Source organism: Monomorium pharaonis, chromosome 1 (assembly GCF_013373865.1).
Source record: "Monomorium pharaonis isolate MP-MQ-018 chromosome 1, ASM1337386v2, whole genome shotgun sequence".
Classification (NCBI taxonomy): Eukaryota; Metazoa; Arthropoda; class Insecta; order Hymenoptera; family Formicidae; genus Monomorium; species Monomorium pharaonis.
The window spans coordinates 25,559,458-25,578,479 of record NC_050467.1 but is presented as its reverse complement, the minus strand read 5'-3'; the positions used below and the strand labels follow the sequence as shown (position 1 = coordinate 25,578,479).

The following is a 19,022-nucleotide window of genomic DNA, read 5'->3' as shown; positions in this document are numbered from 1 at the left end:
TTATAAAAATAATAAATATATATAAAGTATACATATTAAATATGCATTTTTTAAATATATTCAGTCTTTAAATATTTACACCTTAAATATTACAGTTATTTTGCATATATTTACATATTTAATATATTATCTTCAAAATATACCATTACAACTATAGAAAGCATATAATAAAGAACTATATATGTCATCTATTTTAATTAATTATACGGGCTAAAATACGGTAAGAGTTTGGAAGACAAAATGGCTGAAGGATTTAAGGCAATTTGACAAAACATTCTTAGAATTAGAGTCATAGTTAATAAAACAATAATAACTAGAATGATTGCCAAAATTTGTTAAGAGAACATAATGTTATAAGAGAATAAGAAAATTTATATTATATACATAAGTATATACACTATATATTATATATACAAATATAGACACTGTATTTGGAGAAAGAAAAAGTAAATCTCAACTCTACATTCGCAATTTATCTAATTTACTAAGTTGCAAAATATTTGATTTCTTACGTAAATAGGAACTATTTCCTACTCACGTTATTTTTCCTTTCGAACGACAAATTTATCGTAACAAATGACTCAGGATTGTCGAGTTTATTGTCTGTGATCTCACATATCTAATTTCTGATAAATTTAAAATCTGTTAAACGCTCTTTCTGATAGCTGATTTAAAACCTTTTAAAATTCTTGTCGAAATTTTCTAGCCATTAAAAGATAGTTTACTTGTTTACAACAAACATTAGAAAAATTAAATTTATTTATTGTCAAAGTGATCATTGTACTCAACTTTTTATCGAAAATCCAACGTCAGATCTGATAGAGGTATGGCGAAAGTTCGGTAGTTTGTTGAAATGGATAACTTAGAGAAGCAATCATGTCTAATGCCGTCGTCGAAACGCGATACGAATCGCGTACCTCGTGAGTCCTCATATGCTTCTTGAGGTGATCCTTACGACCAAATCGCTTCTTACAATAGATGCAAGAGTAAGGTCGAACACCAGTATGAATTCGTTTGTGCCGCGTCAGTTCCTCATTTCTGGTAAACCGTTTTCCGCAGGACTCAACATCACACTTAAACGGTCTCTCACCTGGAATAAAAATCCTACATTACTACATTCCTTACATTTCTCACAAATTACGTTCAGACAATAATTTATTTCTGCCCACGACATAATTTATTTGGCATAATTTATTAAATATATGCTAAAAACTTTGCATAATCTCTTTAGAAGAACTTTAGTTCCTTATAGATATCTAGCTTTTATTCTTTAAATACTTTTTACTATTAAAAAAATTCTCTAAGAAAGTTTTGTAAAGTTACATACACACACACACACACACACACACACACACACACACACACACACACACACACACACACACACACACACACACACACACACACACACACACACACACACACACACATATATATATATATAAAGAATAATTTGTCAAACTAAATTAAAAATTTTGTCTCGCAAAATGCTATTAAAAAATAGAACTATTAAAAAATGTTTATAATAACATCTTTTAAGAAACATGTTTCAGGTATTTTCCTTTTTTTTGCTTAAATAAAAACACACACACACATATTATTGAAAATAAATATATAAATAAAAATATATTGAAAATTTTCCACTAACCAGTGTGTATCCGAATGTGTCCGGTAAGCTGACCACCGTTACTGAATGCCATGCTGCAGTGCGGGCAGTTGTGTTTCTTCGGCCGCATCTTTTTTATCTCTTTAGCGACAGCGTCCTGCCGATGTACCATTTGCACCGCTTCTTCCACGGAATGATTATAAAGGTTCAGAGGAAAAATTCCAGAATAGATTCCGGACTGAAATCCAGGATTTCCTCCAGGATAGATGTACTCGGAATGTATCCTGGAAACGTCGGATACGCGCGACTCAGTGACCCATGGTCCCACGATATCGAAATTCGTAATCGCCATCGGATAAGCCCCGATAATCGAAGCAAAATCCTCCGACGGTCGAAATTCTCTAAGCGTCGATAGATAGCTCGGCGAGGTAACGTCACTGGAGCCATCGACCTCGTCCGAACTCCGAGTGGAAATTGCACGTGACACAGGAATCATCGAATCCATCGATCGTTCCGAATGGAGGATATGTGAATTGTTTCTTCTATCTTGCATGTGGCTGACCGAGGTGTCTTCGAAGGTTGGCGTGATTCTGGTGGCTACGTTATTGGGAGACTCGCTTATCCGCGTGCGATGACAATCGGTTAACGTCGAGGAAGCTGCCGGTCCTTGATCCAAGAAATTGCCATCGCAGTCATCGGACATTTCAACGGTGCTCAAAGTCAGATTTGTCGACGTTGTCGAGGACACAATCTGTTCGTCGTCTTCCTGTTTCCTGCATGGCACATTGTGAAGTTTGTTATCAATGACGGCGATCCCGGAAGCTTTATTTATTTCTAAATCGTTCCAAGGTCTAAATAAACCCGTGCTCTTTGGTTTGGACATTTTGAGGCGAATCAATGATGTTAACACTGTGTTGAACACTTTACGCTTTGAATCACGTAAGACTTCGCTGTCGTGCACTAGAAATAGGATAGTCGACACGACAGGAAGAGCCGTTCAATGGTAACTGAATACAAATCTAGACTCACCCCGATCTTATACTTATAGAAATATTTCCCCCGACCGATGGCCTTTTTGGAGGTCGAGCCAATCCACTTTAGGGATGGAGGAGGGAAGGATCGTCCTTCGTAAAGCATCGGGGCTGCAGAGGGATGAAAGCGTGGACGCCGTTGGCAGTAGGGCCGTAGGTGGGTTTAGAGGGGCCTGTCGAGGGCTCGATGCGAGATACGCAGCCCCTTTGTAGAGAATTAATCGGTCGCTGCGGCCACGGGGCTCTCGCCCCTTTTGTCACGAGGGAGCACGAGTGCAGGCAGAGGGAGGGAAGAGACACAAACGATCATCGTGGAAAGTCAGCGCGGTTGGAGGAGCAGGGACAGCCGATGTAGAACCGATACGAACGATATCGAGGGGTCACAAGGCGTATCGTGGGCCCACCCCGTTCGCCCGAGCATGTCGCTTTCTTCGAACTATTCCGACGAGGCACGCCCGTGACACAAAATTTCACATCGACGCCAATTGTTATTGGTCGCAAAAGGGTTGCAACCCCGACATAGCACAAGCGTGGGAGATGTTGCTGAAAATGAAACGTATCTTATTCAGTAGTTACCCAATGGTCTTTGTTATCATTTATAATAAAAAAATGTATATATTCTATTATCTATTAAATAATATAATAATTAAATAATATTTACCGATTTTTATTTGCACACATATACACACACACACACACCATCTATAATATGTTATATTTTTAATATTAATGATGTAAGATTATATAACAAAAATAATTTTTATTTATTATGTTATAAGATATAAATTAGTTGCATTTAAATTTACATTTGTGAAGTTGTGTTAAATGTTTATTTAACATAATATGTTTGTAGCAATATTATATTAAAATGAACAAATTTTACTTCACATGTCATGGATTTATTGTAGTATTTGAAGAGACAAAGAAAATGAGAGAATCGACCTTATTGCCTCAGTAACAGATAGCCACCCCCATCGAATCACGTCATTCACCCTCCTTTCAACTATTGACTGTTTCGGTTCTACTGGTCGCTTCTTTCTCTCGCTAACTGTGATGACACTTCTGTCAAAATGATATTTCTGATGTGAAATCGGCCAAAGACTATTTACTTCTAACTGTTTTTCGCATTCATCACATCATTCGTTTTGCAAAGTTTCTGTCGGTTAAACTTTGAACAATCGTACAATATCCATGGTATCATGTATCACACAGTTCTAATAGTATTAACAGATTCTAATAATTTACAAGCTTTACATATATAATTTCTTAATGTTTGTTCTAATTAAGTTATTAATAAATGTAACAATTGTATGAAATTTATATAAAAATAAATAAATAAATAAACACAAATTGTAATGTATATTTGTATAATCAAACTTTTTAAAAATATACAAAAATGTTATTAATTAATTATTAATTAGTATACATATACAGTAGTTATTAAGTATTCTCAAAAAAATAGATTCGATATTAGATTAACAAAACAAATTATATCTTAAATTTGTTTATAATTTAAATTTTTTGCCTAAATTACTCTCTTTTAATAATCTGTTTCATTTTTTTATGCGTTTCTTGTTCTTAGAATCTATAAATTTAATAAGATAACTTGTTACCACACTTCCATGATTCAATGAGAATATCAATGAGAATAACTGAAAAAATTGAAAACTAAAACTTTTTGACAACTTTTTTCGTTTCTTTATTTGCGTATGCTTTATTTGAATAGATGTCAATCTGATGATGGATTGATCAGACCTAAGAAGTTACTTGAATTTCCTTTTTACTAACAGTTCCCTATTCGTCTTACTTAAAGTGACGGATTTCACAACAGCTACTGTGTGTCAAGTTAAAGCGTTTCTTGAGATAATAAAAAAAAAACGAAGATACTGACTGTTGACTTAACGATCGTCCATCGCGAGTTTCTGCAATAAATCTATTCTACCTGCCATTACTTGTCACCATTTCCGGAATCAGACTATGTATAGAATTTATTTGTATAGAAGTCAGTAATAATTTGGATCGACATCGTAAGTTGACATTTTCTTACAAATATATTCAAAATTAAAAGATATTGATCTTTCTCACGATCTCGAATAATCTGCGATGTTTAGATTCGTTTTTATGAAACGAGATAAATAAAAGTATTATCTAAATTGCTTATTAATAGAATTTATAAGTAATCGATTCCATTTTTATCAAACCAAATTTCTAATTCTAATGCAAAATTTAATTAGTCTCTTAGCGCTTTGCAGCGTACATCAATGATTTCATCAAAAAACTTAGAAATAGCATACACTGCTCTTTGAATATCCGCACGAAACGGTATATTAAAACATCCATCAAACAAGTATCTTTTGCAAGATAGTTTTACGCCCCATGCACTACAATTGCTGGAAATTGGTCTGTTTCGATTAAAACGGAAAGAAAAGAACATGAGTGATCGTGGGTGCATCACATTCGTTTCGTAATATCGTTTTCTGAAGTTTCATTGTACGTCCGTCAATGACTGATGATGGATCAGGCGACTACAAATATCGTACATTTCTACCCAATCTCATCGAATTTATTGGGATCACACTTTTTTTGCAGATTGTTGCGGTTCAGAAAGGTATTGTGCCCGTAATCGGCAAAAACTCGCGTCACACAAAAATATGGAGCGTAGCGGCTGTCCGACGGTCTTTACTATACTTAGTATTTGATTATGGCATATACAGCTTATGATTGTTTCTCAGTTCTTGCACTTAAAATATGAAATATAAAACGCGTTAATGTATATGTAATTCTAATATTAATATAGTATTAATTTTATCCAATTTATTTTCAAATTTATTAACTAAAACGTAACCATTTATTTGCATCGCACGAAATACAACATAAAGAAATAGCGTAAAGTAAAAAACTTATTTATTCTAAAACGTTCAAGAATTTAAAAATTATTTGTATTTTAACATATATACATACATTTATTAAAATACAAATTGATTTAAAAAATATTTTAAATTATGAGTATTTTGCTTCTACATGGAGAGAACAATTTTGCTATAGTATCTAAAAATTTAATTGTGTATATGGATACAGATCTAAAAATAATTTTGTTGGATTATCAAAATAATTGAAAGATATTCAAGAATGATGGGTAATATACAAAATTTTTACATTTTTAGCAGTCAACTTGAACTCCTAATATATAATAATTTTAATCTAAAATTATTTTTAGATCTGTATCCAACTACATCTTTAAATTTTTTAGTAAAATCGTTCTTTTTGTCGAATTATTTAAATTTTAACAAAATTAGTAAACACATGTGCTGGAAGACGAGTTAATGCTTTAAATAATATTTAAATCAATCACATACACAGACAAAGACAAAGAAAACAGAATCTATATAATAATGTAGTCATGTAGAATATAAAATATATTAAAAAATGTAAAAAGAAACACTAGATATACTAATTTCTCTTTCGACCATTCTGTATAATACGGTAAAAACCGTCGGAAATACACGCGGGTACACACGCACGGCAGCCAACGATACAAAGACAACTTGTCGCTGCGGTAAGGAAAAAAAAGTGGCATAAATCATTGGCGGGTACCCGCCGATGAATCTCGCCGGGTTCATCCACGTGGAAGGGGCATAATCAAATTTCGCCCCGCCATGCAAGGGGCGGCGACTCTTGCGGTCGTGCACACTTTCAAGGCCTTTCTGTTTGCCAAGAGGGTGGGACCTGGTCGAGGGCTATTATGGGGCTCACCCTGGACTATCCGTGAATATCCCCCCCCCCCCGGAGAAGTATAGGGTGCGTTACTCTCAGAGTCATCCAGTCATCCGATCATCCAGCAGCCACCAAACAATTGCACGTGACGTGACGTGACATGACGCGACATCACGTTTTTACACCGAAGAAATGTTACTCTCCGTCACCAAATAAATTTGATACAAGAGAATCTTATTTCTCATTTCTCAAAGCAAGCAAACTAATAAATACATTTATTTATAATAACAGAAAAACGCTATACTCTTTTCTTCTCATTAAATTTATCTATCTACTTTTAATATTTAAAGATAATTTTCCCTAGAAATGTAATTGCTGCATCAAAAATCATGCTGAATCAAAAAGACACGTGAAAAAAGAAACAGAAGATAACATTTTTATTAACTAAGGCAAAAGTAATCGTGACGTTTCTGTGTTCAACATTCTCGCCGTCGATATTGATCGGAAAAAATCGATGCGGTTTATCTCGCCGTCCATTAATCAAAGATCCAACTTCCGCGCGAGTGAATCCTGCCGCGTCGTTCGAGAAGAGCTACAGGAGGAATAGATACTATAATAAAAGATCGTTCTGCCAGATGGCCCGTGCCCGGTACCAAAAAGCTTTCTTTCTCACTCTTTCTCTTTCTCTTTTTCCCTCGACCTCACTCTCCTCTCTCTTTTCTTTCGAACATGCTCCTCTTTCTTTGACTGACTTACAGTCTTTTCCCTCAAGATGAGTGGTCGTAAGCGTGCGTTTATATTCTACGGAACATATGCGTGCATGAGCATTGACATAAGATTCTTTTTTAAATAATATTTCTGAAGAACTGTTTTATTTCCATCCCTATAACACATTTTCAACACACATAAAATATAATGAATTTCAATGTAAAAACCTATAAATAAAAAATAACATGTATAATTTTTAATAAAAAAAATTACAAAAAATGCGTCACGTATCAATAATGTGTACTCGGACTAATTCAGCTTTTAAATATTATTTTTATTTTATAAAAAATTATTTTTTAAATTATATCATGTTTTTATTAATATTAAATACAGTGCAATGTTTACTTTCCAAGAAATAAAGGGGCGCTACTTTGGGAAGCCTATCTCAGTATTGGCGTTTTCCTTTTAATATTTTAATATTATTTTCTTTTATTTCGGTAATATATTCCCTCTCGATGTACCTATTCTACCTATATGGCATTATAAATATAAACGCTTCCCATACAGAAAAATTTATGTTGAGTCGAGAATACACTTCCCGACGGCAAATGTCGGTCACTTTGATGCGTGAATTGCACATTTTCCGGCTTTGTGATCAAACAACCCTTTTGACAAACGTTACACAAAAGTGGCGTGCAAATTTACAGGTATTGCTTTACAAAATTTTTTGAAAGCTTCTTATATATAATATTTCTTTAGGAGATTGCTTATTTTCTGTGCTGTACTTATCTGCAATTTGTAAAGTACACAGTTTTTTAATAAATGAGAAAAAACAAAAATATCGTTACAATTTAAGTAATAAGTTAACAATTTTATGTCATATAATGAAGGAAAAAAATAATCAAGGTAGTCATATTTTTGTGCAAAACAGTCTTCATATCTAAAAATTAATATTTAATTTTTGTCTAAAATAATCTCGATTTAAATCATATAAACTACTTGCAAAAGTATATTAGATACTAAATGGAAACAAATTGAGAGAGATGTTCTTCAGACCTACATTTCGAAATCTATTTTCATGAAGTATCCATGGCGAATTACGTAATTCGTCACGCAACGACCCTGTCGCTCTTAATCGTCTGATTTTAAATCCTGTATACGCACACCCCGATGCTTAGATGGAAAAGACCATAGCGAATTAAAAAGCCAAACTTTTTCAGAGATATCTGACGTCTTGCCAGCCGTTATTCTAAACGTAACAAAGCATTGCTAAATGTCATCACGCATTCTATAAACGGGGACCAATACTGGAATCTAATCTTCTCGAATTTTTAAAGAAATGATAAAATCATAAACTACAGAAATAATAAAAAGTATTGTCATTTATTTTATCTAAAATAGTTTTAAAAATAACATTTTGTGTGTAAATGTAAATGCCTAATGTAAGCGACATTATGTCATATTATTATTCCTGAATAATTTCAGAAAAAAATTTGTATTACTCTACAATAGATTTTAATTTCAAATTAATTTATTATTATTATTAATTTAGTTTGACATGTGTATATACATACATACATGCATTATTTTTCAGTTGAAGAACATGTTACAACTTTGCATTAAATACTTCTTTCATAAAATTTACTACCATGATAATCTCATTGTGATACTCAATTTGTTATAAATAAATGACAAAACTGTTTATATGTTTTATTTATTACTTTATATTTATTTTTAAGTAGCATAAATAATAAATATATAATCACAAGCAAATATTCATATATCGTAAATATATCATTCTTTCATAATGTAAAACGAATATTTCATTTATTTTGATGTGCAAACACTTGATACTTTTTAATTCGCTCATCAATATAGAATTAAGTAAATATATCAAAACACAATCATCATTAATCAAAAAGAAATTGAAGGATGTTTCATTTATATTTATGAAACAATAAAAATAAAATGAGTTATCGCTATTGGATGCATCTAATTTGATCTCAGATCAGATTTACACGAGAACTCATATGAAACCTTCCGATTTTTACTGTCGCGTGAACTGAATCGGCAATCGGATTACTACGTCCTGCTTGACTTAAATTCGGCAAACAAAAGTCAAGAGGGTTACACACGAGCCACGCCTCGTGGCTGCGAATCCTTCGCGGTACAAAACGATCAGATCTCCGTCTTCCCGAGCGACAAGGAAACAAAACGGCGAGAGATGCCGTGTGGCGGCCGCGGCGTATCGATTCGAGCTCCCCTTTTTCCACGAGTAAATTTGACGTTGGCCAAATAAACACATTGAAGCCGGCTACGTTTGAAGTGGTCGCCCGTTGACAGCGACCCATGAACATCGGCACGATTGTTCCGCAGCGGGTTGTCGTTGTCGGTACCTTTTGGGCCCCGGGCAGCGGGGGCGGGTTTCTCTTCTCCCAGGTGCCCCTTACGCGCTGCCGGTTGACTTCTGGACGTTCCTTTCGTTTGTAAAAATCATTCGGTGCACGTTTCATGAGTGCATCGCGGCAATCTCAAAGGATCTCTATTATCGCCATTCGTTGGCTCATCCATTCGTTCATTCATCCGCAGTCGTGTCCTTCTTCACTGCCCCGAGACTCTCTATCGTTGACACTTGTCACTTCGACACTTTCGTCAATATCCTGCGAAAAATAGGCAAATAAATCAATTCACAACACCGCTAGTGCGGATAATTAGAAATTCACTTTCAAAAAGATTTTAATCGTTTTAAAAAAGGACCGATTTGTTCCATCGAAGAAAACCTAAAGAAATACTTTTATTAGAAATAAAGAAAATAGTATAAAATCCACATAAGATGTCTGTTTTTAATATCTAATTATGCATTATTTTGTGTTGAATTTAATGTCATAAAATAATTTTCTAAAATATCCATCTATTTCAACATATACATCACGCGCGTGTTTTAAAATATGTAATATTTCAAATTTTAACAATTAACATTATAGACCAAAATTACTGACGCAAGCAATTTTTTTATTGTTATTATAATTCCATTTTTATCATTAATTTCTTCCCATATTTTTTTCAAGAATTCAGATAAAATTGATTTTCTTTTATTTGTAAAAAAGAAAGAATGAGAAATTCTTATTATACATATATCAATCATATCCCGAATAGCACAGAGAGTTCAAAAAGAACTCAATTGTATGTCATCAATTATGAATTCTTTTTGAGATACAAAAAGAATTTTTATAAAAATTTTATAAAAATAATTTTTTTTACATCTCAAAAAAAATTCATAATTGGTGACATACAATTGAATTCTTTTTGAATTCTCTGTGCTATCTGGGATATTAATATTACATATATTAATATATATGTAAATAATTTAATATCATTTAAGATATAATAAATATTAAGATATAATAAATATTAAAAGGATATTGGCAATGTTAGCTTTATCGAATTGATCTTGTGTACGTGCAATATTGAAACATATCAATATATCTCTACAAACTATTACATCGATAATGCACGCATACGTTTGTAAACTTTAATATAACTAAAGACAATTAAAGTCAAGAACTTTCAAAATTTAAAAGACACCAACAGGCAATTGAAAGTATACATTACTTACGTAAAATGAAAAAGTTTGTTTTATGTAAGGAATGTATACATGCTGAGAGTTGTCGGTAGCCGGTATAGAATAGAACCCCCGCAGGGCTCCGCACAGTTACTCTCGTTTGCCTGTTGTTATTGTCTTTCAAAATGATATCTATAAATAAATAACATATATAAGAAAACCAATAATTATGTCTGAAGATATTAATAAGTACATACACAGTATATATTTATTTATTGCAAATAATATACATTATAAGTATGCTTTCAAGTATTATTAAATATACAATATACACACATTAAAAAGTGTCACTATAACTATTAGGAATTGGAAATATAAAATGTAATTTTTATTTTATTATATTACAAACTTCATATTTACAGAAATAAATCCTTCGCTTTTTCTGATAATATAATTAAATCATATTTCAAACTTATAATTACGTGAAAGTGATAAAGAAAATTTTATGAAGAGAGAGAGGGGGGGAGGCAGGGAGGGGCAGGGAGAGGGAAGAGAGAGAGAGAGAGAGAGAGAGAGAGAGAGAGAGAGAGAGAGAGAGAGAGAGAGAGAGAGAGAGAGAAATTTCCTATCTGTACATAATATGATCTCTGTATATAAAACAAAGTTTTGGAAAAGTATTTTATATGTGGCAATTATATTTTAAATAAGCGAAATCGTCTAACAGTGAGAAAACATTATACCGAATGAGAAATGATCGGTTCGACGTTGATTCGACGTTGTTGTTCCGATTAATCATTTCTCATTGTCATACGTGCACAAACAAGTAATTTAATTTAAAATAAAAAATAAAATAATTTTTATTTGCATATTTAATTTAATGTTTAAGGAGCAAATATTAAGTATGCAAGTAGTATTGGATAACCAAAGTTTAACGTATCATACACACATTACACATAAGTTGGTAATTCTTTAGTGAACATTATATTCACATGTAAGAACTTTTTAAAAAATAACATTTACAGAAAATGTCTATAATAAAATGCCAAAATAAAATTATCTTATTTCACTGATGCAGAGTGCGTCTTTAAATGTGTGTTTAAAGTAGTTTTATTGATAAAAGCTTTTGAGCAAATTGGACAGGGATGCGCGCGCGACAAGTGATGTTTTAAATGCTCGCTAAATTCGGCATTGTTCTTGAAGGACTTCTTACATATATTACATTTGAGCTCTTCTCCAGATTCCTGCAAGTGGGTCCGTGTGTGCAAGTTAACTTCGTCAAAGTTGTCAAATTGTTTCGAACACACCCGACAACTAAACTTCACTGGTTGAAGAATACCTATTTGATTCCCGGTTAAAGGATTCGGTACAGCTATTATGTTGCTAGCCTCGTTTGTAATGTTACATGTAAAACCCTCTTTCTTTCCATGAGAATTTATATGAGTCCTGTAATATTGATAGTATAGTATTTTTTAAAAAACATATATGTGCAATGCATTAATTTTAACATTTATTTCTTGTTATACTACTTATATTTTATAATCTTAGTGGTGATTTAGCCATTCGTTTGTCAGTTCATCTAAAAATGGTTTAAAAATGATTTTTTCAAATTTTGTTTTGTGCCAAAAAATACTCAAGTCTTCTATTAAAGTAAATATCAATCTAATTAATTGACTATAAAAATATCAAAGATCAAAGTTACTAAAATTTTTTTAACGAACATAACAATGAGAAAGCAATTATCTACAGATTTTGATGCCTAATAATAATTTTTGTGTTTAATTTATTTTTCATGTTTGATATTTTTTTATCTTAATTTTTTTTTAGTATTGAGTTTTTTAATAAAGTTTTCTCAATTACAATTATTGTTATATTTTTTGTTGCACTACTTACTTATATCCATTGTAAAGTATTTATTAAATTAACTGCTTTATACTATATAAGCACATTATGTACTATAATTATAATTATGCTTTATAATTTATAAGAATACATAACATTTACAACAAATTTTCTTAAAAAAACATTATTATTCTTATTATAGAAATTAAACTTACCTGTAAGCTTGGTCGCTTGTAAAACCAATATTGCAGTTGATACAGAAATAATTATCATTTTGTTTAGGAGCTATTTTAGTTAAAGAAGGTGAAACCTGAATGGTGGTATTCTGTAGAGCTATTTTAGGGTGTTCCACTAGACAATGTTGCTTAACGCCTTCCTTCATCTCGAATATTTTGTGACACTGATGACATTTATAAGGATATTGCGGATCAGTACTAACGTGCAATCTTATATGCTTATCATACGTCATTTGAGTGGTACATTCCGTCAGACAAATATCACACCCAAAATGCGTTTTAGCATGCGCATATAATGATTGTGAATCAGAAAAACTTTTGAAACATTTGGTGCAAGAGAAGTTCTTAGCTTCTTCTGTCTTCGCGATATAATATTTATCACATAATTCGCATTGAAATTCTAGTTTTGATTTAAGTGTACATTTTTTTAATTTGCATGTACCCTGAGCACAGGGCTTTTTAATGGGTGATAAATCAATGTTTTGTAATGGACGTTTCTTTACCGTATCACTTTCATTCGTTTCTGCATCCTTTGTATTATTAAATTTTATCAGAGGAAGTACCTTTTTACATTTTGGGCCTGGTTTACCTCGTATTTTGTCAATCTGTATTATTAAACGATATGTCTTTACATTCGTCTGAGAATTTTCATGAGTCACAGAAGGCGTCGATAAGTTAGAACCATTCATAGCTGATATGTGATCCATTGGTTGAATGTCTTTATCTCCGACTTTATTTCCGTTAAATAAATCTTCAATCTGCAATATAACATAAAAATATAACAAAAATATATAGGATATCAATGATTTACTAGCGTTTTGTAAATATATGTCAGGTAAATAAGAAATAGATATATGTGAATCAATATTATATTACATCTTTGTTTAAATCCGAATCAAACTAAATCAAAAAAAAATTGTGTACAAATCAAATAAAAAAAGTAATTAAGTTTTACGATTGTTAATAATATATCCGATCTTGTATATACAAATTAATTCAATTCAATTCATATTCAAATAGTTCGTACATTTATAAAAATAAGCTTACATTATTCTGCATGGGTGGACTCTGTAATGTCACTAAAGCATAGAAATGTTCATCTGTTTTTCTTTTTTTGTTTCAATGATACTTTCACTGATATTATCTGTGATATATTCCTTGCTTCTTGTTCTTTCGAAGATTCTGCAAAGATATAAATGTATAAATTTTATTACAATATTGTATAAACCATAGAAATCTTATTTGAGTAAAAATAAAAATATAGTTTGGAACAAAATGGTAAGCTACTTCTATAAATAATCCAAACAAGCATCGACATACAACATGACAATCAAATTTTGTAAAGTATATTCCTGATATATATATATACATATATATATAGGTTCAGAAAAGTGGGTGAGATAGCAAGTAGCTACCATATAGCGTAGTCTACAATACATGGAATAACCGTGAAGTAAGAAGTAACAGTAGGCATAAGAGCTTATTTCATGTATTGTAGATCACTCTTATAATTTTTTCATTTATAAATCTGAACAATTGAAAGTTAGACTCAGAAACATAAATGTCCAGATATAGAATATATATTTTAACTAAGCTCTGATAATACTTAAATAAACTGCCAATATTTAAAATCTATAGTTTTCATTACATATGCAGTCTTTATCCATTCTGAAGCATGGTCTACAATACATGGAGTAAGCGTAGAGTAAGAAGTAGGAGTAAGAGTAACAATTTGCCATATAATTTTCTACGATTTTATGAAACTAATAGCATTGTTTGCACTGTTTACAACTATTTCTATGCTCTAATTGGCCAAGCGTAAGCGTAAAAGATGAAGTAGGAGTAGGCAATAAAATTAATTTATTTCGCTTACGCTCGTATGCAAGATCTACAATGTCAGCAGAAGTAATGGAGTAGGAGTAAGAAGTAAGAAATATAAAATGAGATTTGCCCATTTCGTTTACTCCTGGTTTTTAATTGATCAATTGTTACTCTTACTCCTTACTGCATTACTCCTGCTGACATTATAGACCTTGCATTACGCCTGTTACTTCTTACTCCATGCTTACTCCATGTATAGTCAATAGACTACGCTTTACAGTACCAAGGTTAACTGTGATTGATGAGAGCTACTATTACTATTATCATTACAAATTATGAAATATCTAAATGGTCGTCAATATTTACGTAGAAAGCTATAAATTTCCTGACTAATAAGCTTACAAACCTTTTGCTGTACCAAAGTTCAGGGAACAATGCTGGGCTTTAAGTCTCTGAGCGTAATGAAGCAGTCCTCAAAATGAGGCTTGCAAAGAAGTTCCTTGCTGCTAGATGCTAAATCACGGTTACGAAGCAGTTATCGCACTGATTCCTCCTCTTAGTAACAAAGGAACTAAACGATCACGTTAATTAATTGATGGAAGTCACTCACGAATCTTCCGAGAAAGAAAAAAACGTGATCGAATTGCCATCTAATCTCGTATTCTTTGTACAAGAACAATCGTTAGCTACGCAGATTTTCATTATACGAAGAAAATTTTATGGACGCTATCTCATTACTCCAGAATTATGTATAAATATCCCTTCATAACCTATGAAATCGAAATCTCACGAACAAGAAGCTCACAACGACGTAGAAAACCGCGCGAAATATAGCCGGAACGTAGTAGAGTCTTTAGCTGCAAGAGGCCACTAGGCTAGTTGTCACCAGTTTAACCAAAGTTACTTGATTTTACCAGAGAGAAACCTGAGAGCGGTCATCGCGTCATTCATATTTTAAATCTATTTTATGCAAATGTGCATAATCGTATTCTATAAGGGTGCGTTCCGTTTCACGCATGATACGCATGATGCATCGTTCATTCTTGTTGTTTGTCAAACGTTAAACAAGGATGAACAATGCATTATGCGCATCATGCATTGAAACAGAACGCAGCCTAAATGTGCAATACCACGTACATATACATGATATAAATTCAAATAATTGATTTGATAAAAATTCACTCACCGATTGCTGTCGCTGCTCCTGCTGCTACTGCTACATTCCTTTTCCGGAATATCAAGTCGCTCCATGGATGTCACTTTTTGCTGACATCATCCTGCTATTCTCGAACTGCACATTAATAACGATCGCCCGATACTTTATTCGGCACTCCCGATATTACCGATAATATATCACACACGAGTAAAACGTAAATCGCACGCGAGAATTTCACTTGGCGCGACCGTTACATTTGAAAAAATACGTGAAAAGGACGGCTCGTCTGTTAGCGCAACGGCATTCTCAAAACCACTCAACACCGTACCTGCGCACAAATGAATACGCGAGCACGCACGGAGTCAACAGAACGTCCGACCGGCGCTGGAGTGGCGTACGTGACTGCTGGCAGGCAGACTCGGCGGTACTCGGCGCTAGTCGGCGCCACTCGCCGCGCCTGCGCCGCTGCCGCCATGTTGCTCCGTTGCTCCGCGCTCCCCAGTCACGTACGCCGCTCCAGCGCCGCCGGTCAGACGCATCAGACGCTCTGTCGACGCAGTGCGTGTCTCGCGTATTCAGAATTGAATTGTGCGATGTTGTGCAGGTACGGTATTGTGTTGAGAGTGCCGTGTTAGCAAACGATACGCGAGCTATGTGAGATCATACGTAGCAGAGGTGATATTCATGTGTAAAGGGCGGCGGAGTGCGTTTGCCTTCGGTTTCGAGTAAAGTGTTCGCGTGTGTGTTCGAGCCAAGTGTTTGCTCGAAGAGGATACGTTCGGTAGAATATCGCGAGTGCCAATTAAGTGAAGTGCTACTATATAGTAGTCGTGCGAGCATACGAAATTCTCGAAACGAATTTGTCTCCGTTCGTTGCATCTCGGTGCGTAATTTTTATTCAAACGGTTTTCTCACTGCTTTCCTCGGCCTGCGTTTCTACGAAGTTACGTGACGTCATGCCACTTTCGTGCCATGTTGATTTTCGTTCAGAATCAAAACCGGAAAAGGAATGTAGCAGTAGCAGTAGCAGCAGCAGCAACAGCATCAGCATCAGCAGCAGCAGGAGCAGCAACAGCAATCGGTGAGTAAATTTTTATCAAATCAATTATTTGAATTTATACCATGTATATGTGGAACAAAATAATACGTGATAAACGTGATGCGAGATAAAATATTTCTCTACTTTAAAAGAAAAATATCACTAAGTTGATTGATTAATTAAATACTTGGTTTTTCATTAATATTCGTAACGCCTTAAATAAAAATAATTGCAATAGCATATCAGAATCTTTTAATACTGAAAGAAGAAATAAGAAATTAATTCAAATGGTAAGGCGTATTTTTCTAATGCTGAATAGATCTCGTAGAGAGAGCAATAATTTCATAATGTAAAGAAAAGTAAAAGCTTATATTTTGAAATTTAATATTTCTAATACCAAATATCCAATACATTTTGCTCTTATAATTACAATGCAAAACTTAGAAAACTTTAACATTCTGACAGTAAAAAATGTGTAATTTAAATCGAAAGTAGGGATAGTTTTACCTAATACGATAGATTTTAAACAATATGATTTAGAAAAATTGCTCTGTGAGTTTGTCAAACAACACACTCACTTCTTGCAAGGTACCACATGTACCGTGTTCTGATACTTTTTGTAAAGCTCATAAGATTCTTTCGAAATCTTTAAGTATTCGGAGCTCATTGGGGCAGTTTGAACCAATCTCAATTTACAAAAATAAATAACTTAACAACAATCTCTATTCGGACGAAGAAGAAAATAACTATTGTAATAAGATACGCGTAAACTCATTTCGATTCATTTATAATCAGATCAAAATCGAGTAAAAGAAACAGAAAAATGATATGATTCAATTTCGTGGTTGCAATGTAATTAAACATGTGACACATTAAACCTTTAATATAGAGCTAGCTTAATAATGGCATTATTTAACAAATATTTACAGCTATTATTAAATTTTCAATTTATTTTACTACTTATTTTTAATATGATAAAAATTGGAGAAAAGAGGACCATATTAAAAACATACAATAAATAAAAAAAACATCTATTTCATAAGTAATAAGAATTAGAAAACATCTAATAAATACTGAAGTTTGGAAGTTATATGTTGATATTGTATTACCTCTAACTTCTTTATTCCAGTGTATACTTCCTCGAACAATTCTTCCATTTCCTTCTTAACGCAATTTTGTTGTTTCTTTTCTTTCATAATAAGCTCGATTTCACTCTGTGATTTATCTTGCATAATAATTTGGCCTTCTTGCAAGGTACCACATCGGTGAACTCACTTCTAACGTGCAAGGTATTTTTGCTGTTGGAATTTGTTAACTGCGCTTGATCGCTATTCAATGCAGAAGTCAAATTTTTCCGAGTTTTCATTTTTACTGAATTAATGGACAATTCATCATCGACGGACGAAATATCAATCTGAGATTTATCTTTCTGCGCTTTTGTCAAATGCTTAGGATAGTTTAATGCCTCTTCGTTGCTTATATCTATAAATATTATAGAGCTGGTGAATTATGTATCTCACATAAATTATTACAAACATAGACCAAAATTCTAAAAATTTTACCTTTATTATCTTGTTGATCTTCACTTGTACCTCCATAACTATCATTTGTCAATTCATTTTTCAAAAATTTAATCACGCGTTTTAGAATTTTTTTTCTGAGACTTTAATATCCTAAAATTTAGCATCTAAAATGATTATTCATGTTGTTAATGTGTCACTTTAATTACTCTCACTCAAAGTGCAAAATCATTTCTCTCTAAAACTTGAGAGTCGATAATATTACCTAATGGTATACTGAGGACAGCAGGTCTGATTCATCATGGGTTTATAACAATAGCAGCCGCTGTGTCTTCAACCCCTGTCTATCAAACTTTGATGGTCTTGCACCGTCAACGTGTGCGCCCACATACCTGTGTACGAAAAATAACGATTTGTGTCAGATTCAAACTTAGAGTTTCGGCTCGCTTCTCAATAATTTTTCACCAGATAACGTGGCCCGTTTCAGAGCGACGTGAAAATATCCGAGACTCTCTCGCGAAACGAGGTCTCATCCGCGATTGGGAGGACAGTATTATCGTGCTCACCGTGAAATTCGTGGTAGAGTTCTTGCAGTAGCCACATCGATGTCACCGATAGCCCTCGCGTTCCGCGTAATATTCCACGATACTGTACGACTGTCAGCTGGCCATCCCGATGACCGACGACATTCCTCGTTCGTTGCTCACAGATATAGCATGGAACAGAACTAAATAATTATGGACATAGCATAGAAGAGACCCAAAAAGTCATGCACATTACCTACGGGATT

General features: G+C 33.3%; 2 protein-coding genes across 7 annotated transcripts; both read right to left on the bottom strand.

The window, feature by feature from the left end:
- Positions 1-17: 17 nt before the first annotated feature.
- LOC105829654 (transcription factor YY2) lies at positions 18-3,293 on the bottom strand. 2 transcript variants are annotated; one of them, XM_036293507.1, is made up of 3 exons: positions 2,636-3,293; positions 1,649-2,379; positions 18-1,090 (listed from the first exon to the last, which is right to left on the bottom strand). In XM_036293507.1, exons 2-3 carry the CDS (start codon positions 2,307-2,309, stop codon positions 810-812), a joined length of 942 nt encoding a protein of 313 aa, XP_036149400.1. In that variant the 5' UTR covers positions 2,310-2,379; positions 2,636-3,293; the 3' UTR covers positions 18-809. The 2 variants fall into 2 exon arrangements, with proteins under 2 accessions (XP_036149400.1, XP_012524129.1); XM_012668675.3 differs by having other exon boundaries at positions 1,649-3,293.
- Positions 3,294-10,869: 7,576 nt separating this feature from the next.
- On the bottom strand, positions 10,870-19,013 carry LOC105829656 (zinc finger protein 182). Of its 5 annotated transcripts, none has more exons than XM_036290787.1 (8): positions 18,799-19,008; positions 18,498-18,624; positions 18,275-18,399; positions 17,822-18,194; positions 13,744-13,878; positions 13,200-13,454; positions 12,676-12,860; positions 10,870-12,064 (listed from the first exon to the last, which is right to left on the bottom strand). In XM_036290787.1, the coding sequence occupies exons 5-8, from the start codon at positions 13,753-13,755 to the stop codon at positions 11,680-11,682; spliced, it is 837 nt and encodes a 278-aa protein (XP_036146680.1). In that variant the 5' UTR covers positions 13,756-13,878; positions 17,822-18,194; positions 18,275-18,399; positions 18,498-18,624; positions 18,799-19,008; the 3' UTR covers positions 10,870-11,679. The 5 variants fall into 5 exon arrangements, with proteins under 5 accessions (XP_036146680.1, XP_036146724.1, XP_036146602.1 ...); XM_036290831.1 differs by having other exon boundaries at positions 13,260-13,454; XM_036290709.1 differs by having other exon boundaries at positions 12,676-13,454; positions 18,275-18,385; positions 18,799-19,013.
- Positions 19,014-19,022: the final 9 nt, after the last annotated feature.